Raw genomic sequence first — 25,681 nt, forward strand, 5'->3', positions numbered from 1 at the left:
TAAGGGCTTTGCTCAAGGGGCCCAGCAGAGGCAGCTTGGGGGTCCTGGGATTTGATCTCACAGCTTTCCGATTATTCGTCCAACATCTTAACCACTTCCCTAGTTTTCAGTCTGCATCCTAATAAAATCTGGAATTCTCAGTTCAATGTCTTTTTTATAACTGACATAGAAAAAATAATTTGCTGTAAGTGGATTTGTTGTAAGTGGATGATATATAAGTGGATTATATGTACAGTCAGGTTTATAAATAGACATTGACTATTTTATATCTTTATATATTTTAGATCTTTATATATTTTAGATCTTATATATCTTCTTTTAGTTTTTTACCACATTTAATTAAAATTCAATAATGAAGATGAGCTCAAAGTGGAGAATGTAGGCTTTAATTTAACAGTGTGACTGGATTAGAAATGACAGCACTTTTTTATAGATGGACCTAGATACCTGGGGTGCACATAAATGTTAAACACTCCTAAATCTATATGTAAATTAAATCTGAAAAGTCATAAGTTTGAGCTTATAGTAATACTTATTTACTGTAAATAATTTGCTGTGTTAGACAGTTAATATAACAAATTTATGGACTCAACTGTATGCCGATACTTGAGTGTGTTCCTTTTGTCTGTGTGGGTGTCTCAGAAATAGTCTGCAGACACTTACAGACACTTAGAGACACATTGAGTATTTCTATGCAAGCTTTGGCAGTCCCAATTACAGTAATTTGTGTGTGTGTGTGTTTGTGTGTGTGTGTGTGTGTGGTTTCTCCAGGCCATCGTCTCCCTAAAGCTTTGTGGGAATCAAATCTCCAGTTTGCCGGCTCCAAACAAATGGAAATGCTCTCAGCTCCGAACCTTAGACCTGTCCAGGAACCAGCTGGGGAAGTAGGTCACACACATACACACATCATATAAAGTATGCACACATGCATAAATATACATGTCTCTATCTCCCCACCCTGACCACTCATATCCACTCAATTAATCCAAACCACCTCTGAATCATCACAATTCCAACCGCTGTTAAATAGCTTCTGCTTTTCTTTTTCCCCGCTGTTCTCGGGTGTGCAGACACATCAGGACCGAGGAGAACACCAAGACCAGGAGGCTCCCCTTTTTAACCACGTGGCACCGCAGAGACCCAGAACCAGGTACTCTACAGTACGCTCATGACTCACCGAGGCACAGCTGTAATACTGTAGCACTGTAATTACAGCATCATGGTGAATGTAGAGGGGGTGAGACTGTGTGGGCAAGTTTGCCATCTGTGCTGTAGGGAATGTGTGGCAAAGCAAAGTATTTGAAGATGCAGCCATATTTCCATCTAAATATGTAATTAAAATTTAAACAACAAATTACACAGTTGCAAAAACATATGCAAACGTGTCATATGTTCAACACAAACGTGACATGGCAGAAAATGATGTGGTGCTGATGATTGGTTATTTGGGTATTATGATGAAATAACACACTCATTATCACTTTATTATTATTATTATTATTATTATTATTATTATTATTATTTTATTTTTATTTTGGCTTTAACACTGTGCAACAATGTTTGGTGCGGACATAATATACCACAAACTCAGTTTTATATGAAAGTGCCACGTGAGGGCGGGGTTCAAAGTAGAAGACAGCTGACAGCAGGCAAACTGTATTCAGTATGAATGTAAGCCAGGATATTCATTTGCAAGGCAAAAAATGGGTTCAGTCTTCATCATGAGAAAGTGGCTGTGTATCATTGAGCTCCCTTGATTGTGAATCAATTTTTTGTGTACGTGCGTTCCGACCCTGGTTTAAAACACACTGATACACTGACATCTTACTGCTGATCTTTGGTGATATTTCGAGAAATTACTTCGTCAGTCACTGTAAAAAGGCAAATATATAAAATATTTACATTTTGCATGTCATATAAATTTATCTTAATCACGTACTCAGACAAAACATATATAGAACATAAAATAAAGTGAAACACTGCAAAAGTACGTAATCATTTTAAAGCTACAAGCTGCTTACATTTGTAGATGAAGAGTTTGTCCCCCATTCTTTCCCAACTGAGAGGCTTAAAACAAGTCATTCGCAATAAAGGAACATAATAAGCATTGAATCTATGCTCCCTGAATTTTGTGGTGTATTGTATTGATTTTCTTAGAGAGTAAATGTTCCAGCACAATCGAGGGATTTTGCAGTTGAGATAGAGAAAGTCAGCCCTTAAAATGGCCGACTCCCTATTCAGTGCCCTGACTACTGAACTGTGGAGCTGATTGAGACTCACCCAGTGTTAATTATCCATACATTGAAGTACCAGGGACTGTATTTCATGGAGGGAAGGCCAGTGGGAAAAGAGTTGTTTTGGATTATTTTTGTTACGATAGACTGATCAACCATTTTTGAAAGCCTGCATCCAGGTTGTGGAATCATCATTAAAAACGATTATATTACTGCTAATATTATGGGACTGAAACTCATATGTTCATATAAAAAAATTCATAAGAAGGAACATTATATCTTCTCTATGAACCAGCAAATAAAGGCAGGTGAAATAAAAAAAAAAACTGATCCAGAGATTTTTAGGAAGCAGCTTGATTATACACACAAACCCCCAGTAGCTGTGTCGCATTATAAGACATGGTAATGAAGACGTGGCAGCGCCTGAATTTGACCTCTCTTTTTGAACACTAGTGTCTCTAATTTAACGAAGCCGCATTTGAGTAACACTCTGCCATTAGCAGCTTTCATTACCAACTTGAACCTTCCCTTCTCTTCAGTTCAGGCACTAATGTTAACTTCAGACGGACCAGTCACGGGAGAGCGATCACTCTCTTTCCGTTCTATACCGCAGTCGCTGCCGTGGCCTTGCATGGCTAGTGATCAGAGTGTTGCAGTGTTTAGCCATACAGCGTACATTTGCTTTAACTCCTCTGCATTTTCGTGGCTCCTCCTGGCAGCTTGTCCTGTCCAGTTTCCCAAAATCCTGCGGGATTCGCTGGAAGTCCTGTACCTCAACGACAACCAGCTGGAGTGTGTGCCTCCATCCGTGTGCACCCTTAAAACCCTGTCTGAGCTCTACCTGTCCAAGTGAGTCAAGATCTTCAGCTTTGAATCACACGACAATGTCTAATCTAATCTAATCTAATTATTTTCTTTCATGATTGGCACCATGCTTTTTGGAAGGTCTCAGTAATTCAGTGTGGCTTGTTCTCCACAGTAATCCAGGGATCCAGGAACTCCCAGCTGAACTGGGCCAGCTCTCAAACCTCTGGCAGCTGGACATAGAAGAGCTAAACATCACCAATGTGCCTGCAGATGTCCGCAGGGATGGTACATCATGACAGTACTCCTAGTCTCAATCATCGCAGAAGTTTTGTTTCAGATTTCAGAAATTCTGGAAGAATTGTCAGCTTGTCAGTCAGCTAGCTAGGACCATCTTGTTCACTACAAAAACATGACTTCTTAGAAAGTGATATCAAAATTTCTTATTACAAGCTTATTAAGAAAATTTCTTATTATAGTTTACTATTTATCTTATTTGATTGGTAGATCCTTTTGCTTCTTTCTAAAAATGAAATGCTTTAAATTGGCAAGAAAATAGAAAAAGAAATATTTATACTTCAAAACAGTACAATATACCTAGAAATGGGTTGAATCTTATTTGTTGTTGTGTGTAATTCTGTTTTTTTTAGGAAATACTAGATTGTATACTAGAATACTAGATACTAGATGTTTCCACTAAACTACCTGCACATTTTCTACAGTTATCCATCAATCAATCAATCAATCAATAACTTTTTAAAATCCTTAATAATCTCCTCTCTTGGTATATGTTGTTATACACACTGGTTACCCTGCTTTTCACAGTTCTTGTAATTCAATTTAGCATTTCCATATTGAACTGAGTGTTCAATTATTTCTCTGTGTGTGGTGTGTGTGTGCGTGCGTGCGTGCGTGCGTGCATGCGTGTGTGTGCATGTGTGTGTGTGTGTCAGGTCCGGCAGCTGTGCTGGCGTTCCTGCGTGCTGAGCTGCGCTGTGCAGAGGCCTGCAGGTTGATGAAGCTGATGTTTGTTGGGCCACCGCGTCAGGGGAAAAGTGCTCTACTGGAGTCCCTCCAGACCGGGAGAAACTCACCCTTCTCTTTGTCTGATCACAGCATCCGCACCTCATCCTGGGTCCTAGAAAGACCCAGTGGAGTCAAGAATAATGTAAACACGCACTTCACAAATTTCAAAATGTGAATATATCCAAGTTTGCTACAAGTTTTCTACAGTGTTTTGCAGAATCTAGTGATTAAGATATATGGCATATTTAATGATCTCAAACTCATTGTGATGGAAGTTGTGGAAGTTGAGAAGTTATGAATGGCTCCATGTACCATTAGAAAACTAATGAAATGAGGTGTGTGTCATTTTTTATCATGGTGGAAGATTGCTTTATAGTCAATGCTCAATCAATGCATCACTTATGTGTTACCTCCTTTTCAACTATAATTAAGACTAAATCGTTAATGTCCATTTGCACACAGTATTGTGACTGTGATTAAGGCATGAAAGTATAGTTCATCAAAAAATGCTAAAGCAGCAGACTGCCAGGTAAAGCAACCAATCACAGTATGTTTTATTCAGTAAAAGTGTTTATTCAGAGTCATGTTTTGGGGCCTGAAAATATTTAGTCAATGTTACTACGGAAACAAAAGTGTGCAACCGTAGATCATTCATTTAGGAAAGTCGTGCATATTGAGGATTCTATAACATGAACTTCACATCATTTGGAAAAAATGCGACACCCATGTCTCCTAGAAACCCTGTAGAATCCAAATAATTAGATGATTTCTAAACTCGTGAAGTGTTTCCATTTTTAATGATATATGCTTCGGATGTTCAGTCAATGGCTGAGATTATGGTTTCCTGAACATTAAATAGGCTACAATTATTTATATTTATTTATTTATAATTCCATCTAGCAAAAAAAAAAAATCTGAATTTCACAGGTAGTCCTTGGTTAATTGATCCTACTTGTCAGATCACTGTATATTGTTGCCATCCTTGATTCCTTTCAGTCTTTTCTTACACAGATAGTGAGTTGGATTTCTTTCCAATTCAGCACAGCTAGTTAAATTGTTTCTTCAGACAGACATGAAATAATTCACTTTACAGACAGTCCTGACAACTAGACGTCAACATTAACACAAGAAGGAATAAATATAGTCTCAATTTTTAGTCGCGGTACATTTCATCTGTAAATAACACCTTAGACATTTACCTCTGACCCCAACCTGGCAGTCGGTTGAATGAACATCCTTTCTGACTCACAGGGATGTGAGTCAAAGATGCATCTTATCTCATGCAAACAACTCCCCAAACCCCTGACACAGTGAACTTAATACTCAATGTAGCCCATAGATACAGATGGACACACATGCTGACATATCGTACTGACTGTACACGGATTGCTACATTCTAATTCTAACACTCACTCACACACACTATACACAGAACTTTCAAAACCCCAGAGACTGTCCCTGTTCCAGCTTAGACAGCTGTGATAACTAATCCTGCCGCTGCTTTTTTTTTTTTTTGTGTTCGAGCGATTTATCATGTTAGCTTTAAAAGCATGACTTTTATTTGAACTTTAACTCTAGGTCTTGCTTTTCCCTTAAGAAATTATTCTCATCATAATGTGCATGTGTATTTTTTTTCTACATTCTAAATTAGTATTTCTTTTTTCCTTTATATTTTTCCCAAAAAAGTTGCTTTCAGTTGAGTTGAGTTTTGTCCTGTTAGAGGTTCAGTATTGTCTCCTGAGCTGAAACAGTCCTGATCTTAATCCCCTTGTCAGTTTTGGAGTTGTGTCTAAATCCTTATAAAGAAGTCATTTTATAGCCCAGGTAGACAAATCAGTAGCTAAGATTCCCAGGACAAGAAAATTGCAAAGACAACAGCATTTTTTCCCTCTTCTTCTTCTTCTAAAAAGCCAACCACTTCACAGCGGTGTGACACACCTCAGTGCTGTAACTGTGTGTAGTCCCTTCTTGAAAACGTTGAGAGAGAAAAACATAGGCAAAATACAAATATATTTTATGTGCTATGTCAAGAGAAAAGCCCACAGCTCATCACTGAAAATGTTGTCCAAGAGCATGCTGACTGCGTAAAGAATGTGTATGCACACATGCAACAACACAAAATGCAACAACTTTGTAACTGTATTAATGTATTTAACTCTTTAGTTCATAGTATTTTATTATGTTATGTTTCTTATTCTCATTCTTAGATTTTTTACCTAGTCATTTAGGTTTCTGGAAAACCAAAGCATGAGACTGAGAAGCATACTAAAACTTTCACTTACCTGATTGGCTACCTAATTAATTAATTACCTAATAATTTAATTTAATTTAATTTAATTGATCCCAATATTTTTGTCTGTAATGGAATCTTGAAATTCACCTGAAGTCATTTTGTATTTATCCAATCTCTAGCTTAGGTAACTGATTCATGTGCTCGATTTGGGGGCTGTGTGGTTAGGGTTTGCCTTGTACTTCAGGGGTTTCCTTTAAGTACTCCAGTTTCCTCCTTCAGTCAAACGACCTGCATTGTAGGCTGATTGGTATCTCAAATTGTCTGTGTGTGAATGTGTAATTGTGCCCTGTGATGTACTGGCACCACATCTATTGTTCCCACCTTGTACCCCAAGACACCAGGAATACAGATTACCCAGGAATAAAGATCCCTGCAACCCTGCATAGAATAAGTGGAACAAAAATGGACGGATGGATGGATGGATGTGTCCAATGACGTTTTATTGAGCTGAGAGCTGTTTTAATTTGTGTTTTACTTTAAACCAAGTAATGAAAAACAAAGAAATGCTTAGTATAATTGATTGTTATGCCTCTATATATGTCAATGCATCACTCACATTACATCAATCTTATTAAGGGGTAAGATCTTTACAATACCATTAGCAAGTTCTGAGCATTTTCCCCCATATTGCTTACACAGTTCATACAGTTTCTAATGACTTTTATATTACTTTCCTCCTACTGATATTTCATTGTAGCACATAACTGCTGAGAGAATTTAAACAACTGACTATTTCTACAAACAGGTCGACTCTGTGTCCTTTAATGTGTGGGACATTGGAGGTCCGGCCAGCATGTCCACTGTGAACCAGTGTTTCTTCACGGATAAAGCTCTGTATGTGGTGGTCTGGAACCTGGCACTAGGAGAAGAGGCTGTGGCCAACCTGCAGTCCTGGCTGCTCAACATAGAGGTGAGAAAACCTACAGTTAGAAAGAAAATGCTTCACTTATTCTTATTGTTAAGGTGATAAGACTAAGGTGATAAAAACTGTTATTGATCGTTCCAAAACACTGACTATGATAAATGTTACTAACTTACTTCTTTTAGAAAGAAAGCTTGTTGTTAAATAAGGCATTGCTAAAATCGTTTTATTATCGGACTTGGATCTACGAGAACATCAGCCATGTAAGTCCATGTGAATGAAAATAATACTGTATTCGAAGGATCACATTAATATGAAGCTGTGATTTGGATTACAGCTGGCACTACTGTCAGACCAGGTGTTGTAGACAATTACTCAACCCTTTCTGAGCAATCAGTTTAAAGAATTTATCAGTGATGTGGGATAAGATTGAGATCTATGTTTCATTTGGTTTTGTATGCGCTCGTATCTGGGAGATGTTTCATCAGGGGAGCATTTAGGTGTTCTGTTAGCATATTGAAGATATGTTATGGCTAAGGTTTAGGTTTTTAATTATGTTTTTTTTTGTGTGTGTGGCAGGCACGTGCTCCAAACTCAGCGGTAATTGTTATCGGCACACACCTGGACCTCATTGACACTAAGTTTCGCACAGAGCGGATTGCCACATTGAGAGCCTACATACTGGCACTGTGCAGGACACCATCAGGTGCCAGGGCCAGCGGATACCCGGACATCACCTGGAAGCACCTGCAGTCAGTGTCGACATCTCACATTTGTGACACACCACAGGAATTTATTTAACTTGTGCTGAACCTAACGGAATCTCTGTGTTTGTTTCTGACAGCGAGGTGTCATGTAAGAACCTGGAAGGCATGGATGGTCTAAAGAGGCTTCTGTATCAGGTGGCCTGCTCCATGAAGGATATCAGTAACCCAGCCAGCTGCCACAAACTGGTGGGAAGATTGGTATGCTCCAACCTCCTTTATATTCTTTAAACACAAACAGAGTCAATTATTCAAACAGAAAGTCTAATAAACTTAATATGTTTAATTCTTTGTAATATCATATATGTTGCATATCAGTATATATTTATACTGTTGAATTCTTAATTCTGACTGTCTGGAAGGTGTTGATTGAATTTCTAAAGCAGCTCTGAGAGCAGTTTCAGCTACATTACACAGGGTGTATTCATCAACAAACAAATTAAGCCTTAATATTTATCTTCACTATTCTTTGACTATTATCTCTGTTTGCTTTATGTCATCTGCATTATGAAACTTCTGCATGTTGGAACTGGAATTATTAAGTCTTTTAAACAGAGGCCATTGTACCTGTGTTCAGCATTGAATGGCTTTGTCATGTCACACACACGGTCACATGAAAGTAGATTTTTTTCACACAAATGTTTAGATCTTTAAAGTAAATGGTGTTTTCAAACCCGTTTCTGCTGTTGAGCTGCTTCATAAAATTTTCATCTAAAATTTTGAAAAAAACACAAAAATTTCTGTGTAAGTCTATCACAGCAGAGGTAAAAACATCTCTCACTTAAAGCCAAGAGTGTCCTGAATCATATCGAATATCAGTGTTGAACCCATGAAATAATTAATTTGTTTATACTGATTGAAAATCTGTTCAATAAATCTGACTTGAAAATAAATTCAGACAAGAACAAGGACCTGGAGTCCTTTAGTTCAAATCAAACACGTCAATCCACAGCCAAAATTCATTGCTGGCTCAATCAGGCTACTAAGGCATTCACTTGGATCAAGCGTTGAAAAGTAAACACAATCCGGCTTACTGCTCTATGGGTTGGAGATATGGACACTTAAATTCTAGTTCCTGAAAAAGCCAGAGGAGGTCTTGTAAATGCGATGTTTGTGACAAATCGTTTAAGTTTCAGTCTTCAGTCACAGACCACACCATAATTAAGATATGAACCACAAACTATGATCGAGAAAAAAAATCCAGACACAAAGGTTGCAGTGGTTTGGCCACTTGTGCAGGACGAACGCTAGCTAGCTACCTTGCAAACTTCTTTTGAGGTAGCAACCCACACCAGGGCTCTCAAGTTTTGAAGACAGGCAAGCGTGACATCTTCCTTTATCATTTGTAATGTTGACTCCCATTTAAAACAGTTTGGCTCAAGCTGTTGAAACCGACCATCGAAAATACCCTTGCTAATGAACTCCACTTTTTTCATTGGTTGTTGCGTTAAATCTTACCCAGATACAATAGTGCTATTTTCTGATTGGCTATAGTGTAGCCTCTTTTTTTCATTGGCTGATAAGTGTCAGGCTCGACTAAGAACTCCAGGGGAGACGCGCTTGATTCCTGCCCGGTTCCATAGAGACAGCAGTGCGGACAGACACATTTTGGACGCTGCGGCATATTATATATATGATAAATAGTCATAAAGTTTTTCTGCGTGACAAATACGATGTGTGACGGGAGAACGTGACAAAAGGCCGAAATGCGTGACTGTCACTCTCACTGCGTGACACTTGACAGCCCTGCCACACAGTGATACAACATAGAACAATAAGTTGTAAATGAACTGCCTATGTAAGGATACACTTCATTAGCTTGCATCGAGAGTTATTGTCTGAAATCTGGCCATAGCAACAACTTACTGGCTCCAAGGTCAATCTCATCCAGGAGCTCGGAATCAAGAAAGGAATGCTTTTCTAATCTGTGCTTAGTGGGAAAAAAAATTACTTTTAACTATTAAGAGCAGAAAACCATTTTGGATCTTATATCTGAGTATCTGAACTACCTCAATTGTCAAGCACATATAAATTAAGCTAACGTTAGCAGGATAGTTCAGTAACTGTTCAAATGCTGTAGGGAATTCAGTAGGTTTTTTTAGGTAGTTAGCTCCTATAAACTCATATATGTTTCTAGCTAGTTAGGTAACTAATACATTAATAATAACTAGTAACTAATACATTACCTCTAATACATTATCCTAGGCATTACATTCACATTGCAGCATGTTTAACACGACAGTCGCTACCAAACATCAAAGTGACGTCTTAAGTTTGAGCTTTCATACTGCAAAACGTTCAAAGATCTTAGTTAGTTTGTCTAGCACCGTCAGCTAGCTAATGGCATACATGCACATGTTTCTACACGTTTGATGCTGAGATGTGGAGTGCGGATATCTTCACAGCTTTTTTTGCTCACATAATTTGCAGATTATTATCAGTGTTTCCTTAGAAGCATCTAAAACTAATGATATCTGACAAATTGGGTAGGAGATATCCATCTATCTCCACCAGCTGTCGACAAAAGCATTCTGTGCATAGACTTTTTTTTACCAGGAAACTGTTATATTTTTATTAGATCTCGAAATTGAATTATTTTAAATTTGCATACTGTCTTTCATTTGGTTTATAGTATTTTTTTTTTTTTTTTTTTACAGTGATCACAAATGAATGTATCAATTTTTTCAAAGTTATATTCATTCAAGATTTCTATGATTTTATGCTAAAAAATAGTACTGTTACAGTCAACCATCTACTCAAGTACTACAGCAAGAGTACAGCATTTAGTTTGTTCTTTTCCACCATGCTATTAACAGGGAAAGCAGCAAATGTGCTGGACTCTGTTGCATGTATGAAAACAAAGAGGGCCAATCCTCTTTGATTTTCTTTCAGGATCTGGTGCCTCATGGGCAATCCAGCACTCCTCCTGCTGTTTTGGGTTATTGTGGGGGTGTAGCCACGTCTGTGCTCTTCAGACAAAACAAAACCCTTTAACTTTATACACAGCAAATGAAGCCTACAGAAATTCAGACATAACAATTGAAAATTGTTTTTTACTTGACTTCCCAGATCACAAGAGCATTAAACCTAATTTTATTCCACATTAATTGTTTACAGCTAGGGTTGTTGTGATGGCAAATAATGTGCATGTAATTTGTTTGTGTACATGTGCATGTTTTGCAGATCCCCAAAAGCTACCTGACCCTTCAGGAGGCTGTGTTAGCAGAGCGTCTGAGAAGAGATTCGGAAGACGAGGTCCAGTATCTGACAGATCTGGAGCTGGAGCAGATCATTGAACAGAGCCCAGGCAGTGATATCAAAGACTATGAGGACCTCCAGACTGGTAATTTATGCTTATTGCATAATTGAGCAATTATTCAGCCATAATAATGTTTCATATTACTAACTCATAATTTTGTTAATTTCAAGTTCATATCTATATTTAATGCACTTCAACTTGCTTTGTTAATCTGTTTTAAAGATTGCAATAGTATAGATATTTTGTGGACTCTTATTTTATGCACTATTTCTGCACTCTGACAGCGATCAGTTTTTTAATCGAGACTGGCACCGTGCTGCACTTCCCTGATACGAGTCATGGACTGTGTAAGCTTTACTTCCTGGATGCTGTATGGCTAGCTGAATGTTTAGAGAGGATTGTGCACTTGAAGAGCTCACGCTCTGTGGCGCGTAACGGCCTGATCCGCACTGAGGACCTGCGCATGCTGTTGATCGGCACCGGCTTTACTCAGCACACAGAGGAGCAGTATTTCCAATTCCTCGCCAAGTTCGAGATTGCGCTGCCTGTGGCCAGCAACAGGTTCGTATCTAGAACCAAAATACACAAATAGAAAAATCAGTTCTCAGGAACCACATGGTTGCCCCGTGTCACTTTTGCCCCTCTAACATTTCATTTGTATTCCCATTTCTGTAGTTATCTCCTGCCACACCTGTTGCCTCCCAAACCAGCCATGGATATCCACGGCTTCCGCCAACATACCAGGAACACTATCCAGCGCCACTTTAAGATGAGCTTCGTTCCAGCAGGATTCTGGGAGCGCTTCATCGCCCGCATGCTGATCAGCCTCAATCAAATGGACCTACAGGTATACAGGGGTTTCTGTTTGATTATTACAGGATGATAATGCTTCTTCAAAGGAACCTTGGCTTCAAGAGAGGTGCAAAAATGTAACTTTATTGCTATATAGGACTACCTGGTATAGAAACCTGGTTCACATTTTTTCTTTCTTTCTTTTTACCTCACTTATTTATTTGGCATTTGAACTTATGAGTAAGAATATCAGATAATTTAATCTGAGGTAAGAGCTCTTTACAAACTCAAACGCAATACAAGTGCCACAGAACAAAGTTCCCTGAAGGCACGGGAGAACATGCAAACTCCGCACACACAAGGCGGAGGCGGGAATCGAACCCCCAACCCTGGAAGTGTGAGGCAAACGTGCTAACCACTAAGCCACCGTGCCCCCCCCTAAAATAATACATGCTAATAACAATACTTAGATACAATGCTTATGCTTAGATACATACTTTTAATAGCTTAATTACCATCTTCAGTGCCTAGGTACATAAAACATACTTATATTTCTGCACACTTACTCTGATACACTATATAGCCAAAATTATGCGGACACCTAGCCATCATACACACACTCTTCTGGGAAGCATTTCACTAGATTTTACAGAGTAGCTATGAGGATTTGTGATCATTCATCCGGAAGAGCTTTAGTGATGTCTGGCACTGATCTCAGGCAAGGAGAAGTCAGATGCTTATGTCATTCCAACCTTGGCAAACTTGTCATGGAGCTCACTTTGTTCACAGAGACACCGTCATGCTTGAAAAGGTTTGAGCTTCTTGTTCAACTGAAGGGGAATTGTAATGCTGTGGTGTACAAAGATCCTATACATTTGTGTGCTGCTAACTTTGTGGTAATAGTTTGGAGAAGAACGGCATCATTGGTGTAATGGCTAGGTGTCCACATACTTTTAGCTTTGTAGTGTGTTTCCTTGCTTTATTCATATATTTACTTGCTTTAAAGGATAATATATCTTATTATAGGTGCTTGATTATCTATAGATGAATTTTCACTTACATACTGACATACTACAAACGTTTATTAGAAACACTATTAATTACCATCTTAATTACTTGTTTTTGTGACTCCTTTCTTATAAAACTACTTATATTCTTACAAACTTAGTCAGTATTACATACATTGATTAAATAATTATTTACTTATATACTACCACAGATGAATGCTTGCTTTCATACTTATTAAAATGCTTACTATAAACTTGCTTACTTTACTATCATACTTATTGTACTTATTAATCTTATATAAATGCTCGTTTACCAAATTATATAATCTTACTCACACATACATTTCAAGTTTACTAAATTGATTACTACAATACTTTTAATTACTTAAGTTATTTAAATGTAAATATACTAATAAAACTATTTATTTTCAGTATTTAAGTATATGCTTAAATTTGTATGAACCTAGTTACCTAGTTTTCTACTCACATACATAGATACATAATTGAACCTATTTAATTACATACGTATTAACAGTTCTTAAATTAGATGCTCCCTGAATTAAATACTTAATAAGTTTTCTCCTTACATGGATAATTGCTTAAATACAAACATAAATGCTTTATACACCTTCTAACATATTCACTTATGTAGAAATTTTCTTACTCAGAAACTTAGTTAATTAGTTAATATGTACACAAAAAAGCACATACTTCATTAATGTAATACAAAAATACTCTGTGTTGTGTATCAGGCCTTAGAGACTAAAAAAGGATCACGGAGCCCGAGGAACAGGAGCACAGTGATTTACAGCTTTGCTGGGAAACAGCAGAAGAACCGCTGCAGCACATTCCGAGTACGTCGCAGCCAGACAATCTACTGGAAAGAAGGGCTGCTGGTCACATTTGATGGGGGATTCCTGAGGTCAGACTTTATATAGAGCTTTTCAGAACATTGACACTTTCAAGCATTATGTTAAGTGCCTTTAGGTTTACTGCAATTGCAGAAATAAACACAAAATCAAGCAAAAATTAAAATATTTCAAGATTTCCAACAAATAAACATTTAAAATCACAGCAGATTTGAGCCAAGACATGTCATGTGATGTCATTATAACACACATTCAGCCAAAGCACTCTTTGGTTCACGTGTGTCAAACATGAGTATAGCTAGCATAGAAAGTTTAAATATAAAATGTTGCCAATTCAAGTAGTTTTCCGTAAAAAAAAAAGCACAAAATACTCAACAATAATGAACAAATTCCACTGTAATATTAAGTGTTCAGTTCATTTTTTCCTTTCTTTCTGAGATCCCTAAATACCCTGAAGTGTTTCATAACAACACACTTGAACTCGTGCACCGTACTCATTGATGATTTATTGGCTAATTGATGTTAAACCACCAAACACATGGAAGTGACAAATTTTGATTATGCTTCTTGTTCCTTGTTTCTAAACAAATTTAAAAAATTGCAATCGTATGTTTATTTTGAACAGCTTTGAACAAATGTCATGTTATTGTATTGCATTTTATCCGTTCCAGCTTGTTAGGAAACCTCAGCACAACTAAATGTCATCAAACGTAATGTATAAAACATTGAGTAATATTATGTTTGAATATTTTATACAATTTGATCTATTGCCCAAGCCTAGAGCGAATCCCTACATCGATGCACTACATCCATTTCTCATGCAAGTTGCGTAGAACTGTTGATATGATTTACGACAATGAGCGAAGCTTCTCTGTATCCCTGTGAGCACTGCCTTCTCAGAAAGTCAGCTGTTCCTTTGAACAATTTCCTCTTATTCTGTTGAGTAAAACAAGTCGCCAAACTGTTTGAAAATGATAACACAGGCATGCAGTTGGCCGATGAGATTTTGGCCTTAATGTTTGAAAGCCAAATTGTAGCTGAAAGTAATGTAAATGATGGTGAATGTAAACTAGAGATCACTGTGTTTAGCTGAATATGGACATTTAAAGCCATGTTTTAAAGGGACATTTACAGGGTGTTATCTAAACTAATCGGGGAGAGATAGATGATGTTATAAACAAGTAATAGCTAGCTATCACAGCTCTGGGACAAATCATTGTTGAATGCTGTCTGATTTTATTTATATATATATATATATATATATATATATATATATATATATATATATATATATATATATATATATATATATATATCTTTATTATACCACAGTGCTGTTGAATTCAGTAGTTTATATTATTCAGACAGTACTCAGAAGTTTAGAAGCTTATATTATTTTATATATTTATGTTAATTGTTTCAAAACTAAGAACTAAATCAAACGTTTTAAAGTTTTAGAATAGGGAGAGCATTTAATTGTGCTTGACATACAGCAACAATACCTCAGTGATACTCCATGGGCTTATTTTTTTATGTGGGTGTGTCTGTGTGTAAGTGCCTGTGTGTGTGTGTGTGTGTGTGTGAGAGGGGGAGAGATCATCAGATGTATATTAAACTTTCACACACGTACAGAATGAGGCACTCACTGTCATTCCCTCCTGCAGTGTGGAGTCATCCGACCTGAACTGGAAGAAAAAGAAAAGCGGGGGCATGAAGATCATCTGTCAGTCAGAGACCAGAGACTTCTCGGCCATGGCCTTCATCGCTGACCACGTTAACGCTCTTATAGAGCAGTGGTTTCCCGGTGAGACCATGCAATACACTTTAAATATATTTCACTGATAATGTTTTTACATATGACTTTTATTAGAAATAAACCACAACACTACTTTTTATAATACAGCGCTGCTGAGATCTCAGGTTCTCTCTAAGGGTTATATTTATGTGCTCCTTTTGATATGTTAAAGTTTCTATAGTGACAGCTTATATGTGGCCTAGTTTGGCAGATGCTCCATATAGACAGAATAACCTGTTATTATTCAAGTGAAGTTTTTTGTAAGGAAATGTTTAGGAGTTAAAGAAGATATAAAAAGTTTCTTTTTTGTCTTAAAGTTTTAAGATGTTTCGAGATGTTTTCTGCTCATGACAATGATAAAGAGTGGTTATTTTACTTACCCTGGCCATCCTGTCAGCTCGATCCAGTTAGGCTATTCTTCTCTGATCTCTCATCAGCAAGCTGTTTGCTCTTGTAGATCTGCCGTTCCCTGGATGTTTTTTGTGTAAATGTGTTTATTAGACACTATTTTGGCTGCAAATCCCTGGAGCGTAGCCATTTCTGAAATACTCTAATCAGCTCATCAAGCACCAACAAGATGACACTTTGAAATGTGTTGTTATTAGAAATTAAGCTTTATGGCAGTAACAGTAACTCTGCTTTGTGTCAGGCCACATCACAGATTTCTTATAAATGCATGTAATGCCATGTTTTATTCCTTAACGTGAATAATATAAAGATAGACAAAGATTTTATTTTAAGACTTTAGCAAATATTTAAGCTCAGGTTACAATACACAGCTAAAATACAGCAACACTAATAGGACAAAAACAAAGCTTGACTACACTTGTAGAAGCCACGACTTTCCGTTTTAGTGACATTACAAACATTGACAAATGTTTTTTTTTAAATGTCAAATAATGCAAAATGTAAAACAAAGCAAATGATACACTTTATGACCAAATGTATGTGGACAGCTGACCATAACACCCATATAGTGTTTTTCCACAAATTGTTTCCTCAACATTGGAATCACATAATTGCAAAAAAATGTCTTTGTATGCTGTAGCATGAAGATTTCGGTTCATTGAAAATAAGGGACCAAAACCTGGCCCAGCATGGCGATGCTCCTTTACACAAAAAAAGTCCATGTGTGCCAAGGTTGGCGTGGGAGAACTCGAGTATCCTGCACAGAGTCTTGACCTTAAGCCGACTGAACGCCTTTGTGATGAACTGGAGAACAGACTGTGTCCCCTAGTCCTTCTCATCATAGTTTAGTTGGACACAAATTACGTTTAACTTAATTAAACTTCATTATGATATCAACTGACAGCATTACAGTTTACTTTAAATGCAGTGTCCACTGAAACAGTTCAGTTATTCAGGTAGGGATACTCATTTTGAATAACAACTACAAAATCAAGAATATCATAGTGTTATGGTATTTAGCACATTTGACTTTTTCACTAATACTGCTGATCATGCTGATGATATTATTCCCACAATGAAGCATGCTATTGGTAGCATCATGTTTTAAAATACACTTAGCCTCTTGGTTGCTTCTGTGACCAATGCCTTCCTTATATGTTCACTGACATTTGGGGTCAGAGTGCAGAATTAACCATGATGCAGCACCCCTGGAACAGTAAGGGTTAAGGGCCTTTCTGAGGGCCCCACAGTGGCAGTTTAGTGGTCCTGTGGCTTGAACCCTGACCTTCCACGCTCATTGCTTTAGTCATTTCTTTAAGAAAAACTATAAGACCTCCCAGGAATGTGTGTTTATATTAAGATTAATTAATAATAGTTTAGGACTTACTTATGAAACTTGACCATTTTAATTTTTGTAAAAAAAAAAGAAAGAAAGAAATCTAAAGACATGCTGAGTCCACCATCCTTGAATATTAAAGTCTAAATGTTGTAGCTTCATAAAAATATTCAGTCAAGTCCATTTCAATTCCTAGATAACACTGGAAAGCTGCATAATGTGGAAAAGTTTAATGCGTGTGTACTTACGCAAAGCACTATAATTCAGAGTTGCTCACTGTGGTATGTAATCATACCACTTATCCAGGTTCTAACTGCTGTAGGTCTTAAAATCTCTTTCTCTTTATGTAAAAAGTGGCTTTCTGCTAGCCTTTCCATCTCCAAATTGAATCTGGCTTACAGTGAGCTTCTTACTCACTAAAGTGATGCAGCGATTTATAGTACGCTTGAATGCCATTAACTTTTTCAATCTATCTGAGTGCTAAACACAGACAAGCTCACACAGTGCAGAGATGAAGATGAGTCATAGTTTATTTAGCATACATAAAGCTAGTTTCTGGTCTAGCTGCAGGATCTAGCGCTCTCATTGTCAGGGCTCGGGTTCGACTCCCAGGCAGGGAGCTAAACCAGCCACCGAAGAGCTCATTCTCAGTGCCAGTCCCAAGCCCGGATAAAAAATGGTAGGGTTGTGTCAGGAAGGGCAACAGGCATAAAACCTGTGCCAAATCAAATATGCGGACCAGACGATTCCCTGTGGTGACCCCAAACAGGAAGTGGCCAAAAGAAGATGAACAACAAAAGCCAGTCTCTCAGCCAGGCCTGCTCAGCACAACTGCTTTATTTGTGCTGTTGAAGAACGAACAAGTCATTTAGCCTTCTCTGTCTGCCCATGAAAAACAATTGTAAATGCAAATGAGCTTTCTGTCACGTTAGACAACTCAGACAGCAGGGTTTAGTTCATCTTATTGCAACTATGTCATGTCAGATGATGTCACATATTGTCGAGTTAAGTGCCTGTGTAAATAGGAGAATTTGCTTTAACTGGCTTTACTCTCTCTTTAGCACTTGTAGCAGTGGACATTGAGCACAGCAGATTTACAGGGATAAAAAATCAAAATAAAAATGATAAAGTTCAAATTTTACATTTAGATTTATCCCTAATTAGCAAGCCAGTTGATACAGTGGGGCTCTCCAAGAAGGCATGAGGAAGAAGAGAAACCAGACTCCAAATGGAACACATCCTCATTGGGCTGACACCAGACAGTGTGTTAACCCTCTGAAGTCTGAGGGTATTTCTAGGGCCTGGAGAAGTTCTGTCATACCCTGACATTTGTGTTTTTTTCAGTTGCTTATAAAGACATAAATGGCTAAAGTCTAATATCACTGTAATCAGCACAAACTGGACTACAATAATATGTGAGCAGCATGTATGTACATGATTGTGTTTTTGAGAAAACAATGTTTATGCGTGGTTAGTGAAAAATGAAATATTTTAAATCACTTGAATAAGGCCATAAAACACATACAGAACATTGGTTCACAAGACTTCACAAGAGAACTAGAGTTTTTGCTTCAAACTTATGTGAAAATCATCTTGTTTACTCGCTCACAGAAAACAATATATTGATTTAAATTTTCTAAGACACTTTTTGTTTGTAAAGGGCATATGCGAGTGGGCGTCAACTATCATGAATATTAATGTGATTCACACCTGAGAAGACAAAGGCCTGCATAATGAGCTGTATAATGAGCCTTTCAGGCAGGTATGTGACTGAGAGAGGAGTTACAAGAAAGAATGTGAGGATAAAATAAATGTGTACATTTTTTGTTTGTAGTTTATTTAGAATATTTAACTATCACACAATCACTTTAGAAGTTAGTAATAACACAGAAGACACAATCAGGGCAAAACTGTGCAACAAAAAAGTGTCAACAGGAAATCACTTCCCTTTCTTTAACTGTACACTATAGATAAGTGCAATTGTGTAACCAGGAGCTTTTGAGCAGCTTATAAGTATGGACATCAGCGTGCTTTCTAAATTCATCATAACTCTTTCCTGTCATCAAATATTCAATGAAAGACATAATTTTATATAATCTTTAAATGAAGTAAACACCAATGATTACTACTGATATAATAATCAGCTTCTCAAAGAAGAATAAAGCGTAAAACAAGCTGCTTCGAAATAATCATTTAACTTTGGTGCAAACGTACAAGATAAGGTGCGGTAATAAACTTATTAACGAATCATAATTTGAAGATAAGGGGAATAATTAACAAATGAATTGTCTCCAAATACAACACTGAGAGCCTCATTTTATGAATCGCAAATAAATCTGTGACTAAATCTTTAAAGCATTTTGATGATCATTTGGTTACTGCTTCACCAGCTCCACTCTCTTAGACCTGTGCACTTGGTCTTCACCTCTTCCGCAAGTTCTTTAATTTAAAATGTTATGTTAAGACCTTTCAGTCAAAAACATTGACTTTCGTTAATAACCATGTTCTCTGCCAGGTTAAGAAAGCATAGACATTGTAAAGATATAATCTTTCATTTGTAAAATCTAAAATAAGATAAAGTAATATTGAAAAAATAATATTCAAATTATTAAAAAAAGAAAAGAGAAGGAGAAAAGAGAGAACGGGGACAGAACAACTGTTTATAGCTACTATAACATAAGTGAATATAACTTATTTATTAGAAGATGTTCCACAAAAAAACAATTATAAACAGATTAAGTATGGTGTGTTTAACAAGAAAAAATAATCATTGTGGTTTAAGGAAAATATAACAATTTGGTATTATTTTTCTATAACAAAATGCTTACTGTTGTTATAGAACAACATGTGTTTTTTTTTTTTCTCCTTATATAATTACTGTCATTTCCTGTGATCCTCCGCATTGAGGATCCATTGATTGTGATATATATAGTAGTAAGCTTGTAATCATATGTGTTACCTACAATGAAAGTGTGTTAAACTCTTTCAATTTAAGAGTTTTTAAGAGTATACTCTTAAAAATGTATGCAACCGTGTTAGGAAGTTGGGTTCAGAGGTCAAGTTCAATATGTTCCTGAAGCTGTTTATAGTTAAAAGCCTTGCTCTAGAGCCTGGCACTGGCAATTTAACAGCCCTGACATTTAAACTGTTAAACTCTCACCTCCAGTATAAATCTAGTCAGTATTTATTCAGTAAGTAGACATTTGTATATCCTGCTGTGACCAGGTCCCCTCATCTGAGGCAAGTGAGTAATGAAACTGTCCTCATGAGAGACCCACCAATAATTTACTGCTTCATTTCCATATTTCCATATAAGATAATTTATTGCCTGCTAGTGAGGTCTTTTCCTTCCTCTTGTATATTTATGCAGACCTATTTTCTGTTTTGTTTTATGACTTATTTCTTTAATCAACATGCCGGTTTTATCTCCTCAGCGTTGACGGCGAGCGAGAGTGACGGATCTCTGCTGATCGAGCAGTACGCACCCTGTCCTTATTGCAATGCAGTCTTACGGCACACTGACTCTGTTCCTCAGACCAGCTCTACATCCACTACTGTGCACTACTTCAACATGGAGGACTGTGTGCTTGCTGCTGCTGAGAAAGAGCACATCACCTGCCCCAATCACCCCAAAGAGCTTGTTCCTCTCCAGGAGCTTGTCCCTGAGCTCTTCATGACAGACTTTCCCTCACGGTAAGACTTCCTTATACTTCTGCAAGTCTGAAGTTGCCTCTCTTTGAAATGTAAAAGAGGAGATAAAGTGACAAGCTCGTATCACATTAGTCACTCTCTGTTCCCTGAACCTCATTTTCCCATCTAGTTTATGTGGGAAGGCCAGAACATTGCTTAAAGGTGGACCAGAGTTCAGTGACTGGGACTGTAGCCAAGTTCAGTGTAGAAGTTTAATGTGTGAAAGTAGATAAAGGTTCTAGGTTCATAGACGTGTCCTATAGGAAGTTTGGTTTTTTAATCGTATATTATAATATAAGTAATGCATCTGAAGCAGCATGTTGGATTTGAAAGTAACTGTTACCTCATTCAGTGCAGCTGGTGTAAACAGAGCTTTTGGGCCTGCTGTCAAAGGAGGAAGCGATGTACATCGCAGTGACACTCTCAGTATAAAACATTAATCCACCATCACTCACACACACACACACACACTCTCTCTCTCACAAACAGCTTTGCAAGACAGAAGGAAACATTTGTTTTAATGAGATCATCTGAGCTTTGCTACAGATGCTCAAGTCAAGTTAAGGGGGTTATATGGCAACAATATCATATGGAAGTACAGATGTTTTTTTACAGAACGAATATAATCACAGGATATTGGGGTGCTAAGGTTGAAGTGTAAAGCAGAATTAAATATTTTAACTGTATATTTTTACATTTTTAAACAGAAGGAAAGAAGGAAAACGCACTGTGTGTGTGTGTGTGTGTGTGTGTGTGCGTGTGTGTGTGTGTGTGAGAGAGAGAAAGAGAGAGAGAGAGAGAGAGAGAGAGAGAATATAAGATAATGGCCTGTCGAAAAGAAAAGTGTTATCACCCGTGCCCTATTTGAGCACCCTTATATTATAAGTTTATGAAAGTTCTGGTGATTTATTGCTTTTTTTGTCAGTGTCAGGTTTAATAAAACCAGCCAAAGTGGTACTGATCTGATGTACCTCTGAATTATGTTTGTGTGGCCTAATAATTAAATCTAATATTTTTATAGCCTAAGGTTGCAGGCATGGGAACTGACATTGTTAATTCAGGCTACATCCCAAATGATTTAATGCACTCACACTATGCACTGTGTAGTGTAATGGCTAGTGTATGAACGTTAGAGTGGTACAGTAATATCATCTAAAAAAAATCAAATGTTTTTTTTCTACTAACTGGAAGTGTAAACCGTTTCCCAGTGGGTAGTGGGTAATGACGCTACTCTAAAATGTTAAAAATTAAATTGCAATGTGTATGATGTCTTGCCCAATGAAATGTCCTTTCCATTTTGAAATATTTTTCTTCATCCACCACCAGTGCCTGGTAGAATCACCCATCTTAAACTGCGAGCATTGAGTGCATAAATTGTCCAACATTCCATGCTCCACGTTATCAGTTGAGTCAGTGTGTCATGTTCTTGTTGGAATTTGCAGTGTCAACACACTACTCACTCTTTTTTAGATCTGGGATTCATATATAGTATCTTGAACAAGCAGCAGATTAAAGCTTTCATAACCTTTACACAATATTAACCCCTCCCACTTTAAACCCATCAAACTCCCCTCCCACTTTAAGTGAAGGTGATCTGGAGGTCTGGTGATTTACGAATAGACGTTCACTTATTATTCTTACTGTCCTCCCAGGAGCAGCAGTAATCTACTTAAAAAGCAACAGAGTCTGGCTTAACTTTAAAAAATGCAGAAAGAACGTTCATGTGGAAGTTATTTCCCTCATGAGCCAGAGTTTGCTTTCTACATCACTGCCTTGTTAAAATCCGTCTGTCACTCTCCCTGAAAGGATTCCTCAAAGCTCTCTGCAGGATGTAGTGCAGGATGTAAACTGCCACAACTCAGTATTGCATCTCTTTTGAAATGTCAGTCTGCTTTCACATTGCTTCACCGTGCATGTGGCTCAAGTCCTATTTACTTTAAAGAGGTGGTCCAAAGCAGTGTCTCCAAATATTTATGTAGTGACAGAAACCATACGCTTCCTTTGCTAGCAGGCGTATTAAAATGTACTTTTGCTTCCCATCCGTATCCAAGACCTCAGGCCATGAGAGCATTTCATTTTTCTTAATTTTCTCCATCAGTCATTCATAATTCAGTTTCCCTTTTAGTTTCATTTTCAATGATTTTTAGGATCATCTGTAAAACTAATAGTATATAATGAGACATTTTTACACCTAAGGCATTATTACATCATTTTATTCCAGTCAAAAAAGAAAATATACACACAGACAGTGTTTATATAGCAGGATGTCAAACTCAAAGGTTAAGACACATGAAACTCATCAGCTTAATTCCCAAAAGATTATTTTACTAAGTAAGAGGGAAAAATGCCAGGACTGAAGTCTCCTCCATTGATATCCAGATCCAGTCGATGCTTAGATGTGTTTTATCTACACTGCTATGCTTTCGAGGGACTTTACTACAGTGATGAGGTGGAGCCAAGAAGGACTAGAGTGAGAAATCAAGGGTACTTATTTAAACTGTATTAATTAGAGGAAATTTGGTGTCCGCAAGCCACAACACAAGCCCAACAACGAGAACTAAGACTTAAAGATTCACAATTTACCAATAAGAGAAGATAATAAATACATACATTTTAATAACTCTTCAAGTTCTATACAGGCTAAGATTTCTTTACAGATTAATCATATGAAATATATTACAGGTTGGTATTAGACTAACCTGTAATATATTAGGCATGTGTGATGAGCAGTTGTGGGAGTGAGTGTACAAAGATGCACAGCGATCATTACTAAATAAATAAAGTAAACAATTATAAAGTGGCAGTGTGAGTGTAAGAATGTGACGCGACGCAAAAATGGTGCAGAATGCTAATGCACATTCATTATTATATTGTATTTAAATCCAATACAAACTTTTAAAAAAAATTTTTTTACCAGGAACGCTGACTGGAATTCATCATATCAGACATTTTCAGTCAGAATAAACAAATGAATTCATTTATTGGCACAATCAGTTATTTTTAACTCTATATCTGATAAGAATATATCAGATGTTTTTAACTCTGTCAGATAACCTTAGACAGAGATTTAGTGGTTGAAGTGGTAATACTATTAAAGCTTAGATGCTTATGAGCAAGCACGTCAGACAGCCGAAATGGGATTGATATCACCGTTTAATTTGAATATGGAAATGTTTGCATGGAAAAAAACAAACCTCTTTGGAAACTTTGTTATGAATAGGTGGAAGTGCCCCAATTGGCTAGTACTACAAATTCTTAAAAAAACGGAGAGTGTGTACTTTCATATGAGCCATTAATCACCACTGTGGAGTGACATGACAAAGAAATCCAATGATGAAAATGAACATTACTGAAAACATATTTAAATTTTTGGGCCTCTGGTAAAAAAATCTAAGAACGTGGCCTCTACATAAACGGGACATTGCGATTTCTAACCCAAAACAATCACAGAGGAACTGGGCAGCATGTCCTCGCCATTAAGCCACCATGAAAGCATGTGTGAATATACAGCTCTGAAAGATTCCTTTGCTTTTTTACTGCTAGAAAATGCACAGCAAAGATGTGTGGAACAGCTGGTAAAGTGGACATAGTTCCATTTGGCAGAGTTCCAAAGATTATTTCAGAGATAATGTTTGAGTGAGTGGCATTTCTGTGTGAAAGAAGATTGTCCTGCTCTAATATTTGCTCTGTCTGGCTAAGTGTCAGGGGTTAGTTGACAGGCGCGGACAGATTGAGTACAGGTATTGTACTGTAAAGGTACACCATACATGCTCTGTGTGTGTCAGTTGTGTGTGTGTGTTCTGTTATTGGCTTTACATAATAGTCGTGTGTGTGTTCAAGGTTGTGTAGACTAGCTGACTAACTCATTTGCTCTGTGAATGTTGACGTTCCGCTAGTCACGCGGTGGAAAAAAGGCAGTAAAGACAGTAAAGAACAGGCAAAATGAATGTACTTCAAGTCTAAAAAAAAGTTTTGCTTTCATTATTTTTTTTCTTTAAAGCATTTATATCACTTGAAAGAATCAGAGATATGATAGTTTTGTCATCCTTTAAATTTGAATGAAATGGAAATAAAAGTTTACTTTGGCATAGTGAATTCTGTCATGACCAGTGTTGTGCTAGTTACTAAGATATAATAACTAGTTACAGTTACTAGTTACTTCATTCAAAAAGTAACTCAATAATTTTGTTGATTACTTACCCCAACGCGTTACTGTTAAAAGTAACTTTTTAGTTACTTTTTTAGAGAACGTTCTTTAATGTTCACATTAATGGATAGGTCCTTCGAACCAGAAAGACACAGCTTACATTTGACTAAAAGGTTTTTGTCTTTATGCTCAACTAAAGTGAAATAATGAGCATATTTTCACTTTGAGAAACTCGTCTTGCTCTCGCCTTGACTTGCCATTACTGCCGCACATACTTGAATAAACGGAAACACGCCCACAGTGCGGCGTCTTCGTGTTTACTGTGGTTGGCATCCACCAATCCAACACTGCGTCGCTGCTGTAAACAGGTTAGGCTGTAGGCTACACTTAGGGCG

General features: G+C 37.2%; 1 protein-coding gene across 2 annotated transcripts in view; it reads left to right on the forward strand.

Annotated features, from left to right (window-relative positions):
* The window catches only part of lrrk1 (leucine-rich repeat kinase 1), a 97,364-nt gene that overhangs the window by 34,715 nt on the left and 36,968 nt on the right, over positions 1–25,681 (forward strand). For both annotated transcript variants that reach the window (XM_060884263.1, XM_060884271.1), the window contains 14 exons: positions 772–884; positions 1,071–1,150; positions 2,954–3,083; positions 3,214–3,326; positions 3,992–4,206; positions 7,103–7,267; positions 7,799–7,971; positions 8,064–8,184; positions 11,167–11,326; positions 11,527–11,803; positions 11,918–12,089; positions 13,794–13,963; positions 15,575–15,714; positions 20,884–21,142. In XM_060884263.1, the coding sequence (XP_060740246.1) occupies positions 772–884; positions 1,071–1,150; positions 2,954–3,083; positions 3,214–3,326; positions 3,992–4,206; positions 7,103–7,267; positions 7,799–7,971; positions 8,064–8,184; positions 11,167–11,326; positions 11,527–11,803; positions 11,918–12,089; positions 13,794–13,963; positions 15,575–15,714; positions 20,884–21,142 (2,288 nt within the window). The remainder of the gene's footprint in view (positions 1–771; positions 885–1,070; positions 1,151–2,953; positions 3,084–3,213; positions 3,327–3,991; positions 4,207–7,102; positions 7,268–7,798; positions 7,972–8,063; positions 8,185–11,166; positions 11,327–11,526; positions 11,804–11,917; positions 12,090–13,793; positions 13,964–15,574; positions 15,715–20,883; positions 21,143–25,681) is intronic.

This window comes from Tachysurus vachellii, chromosome 1 (genome assembly GCF_030014155.1).
Source record: "Tachysurus vachellii isolate PV-2020 chromosome 1, HZAU_Pvac_v1, whole genome shotgun sequence".
Lineage (NCBI taxonomy): Eukaryota > Metazoa > Chordata > Actinopteri > Siluriformes > Bagridae > Tachysurus > Tachysurus vachellii.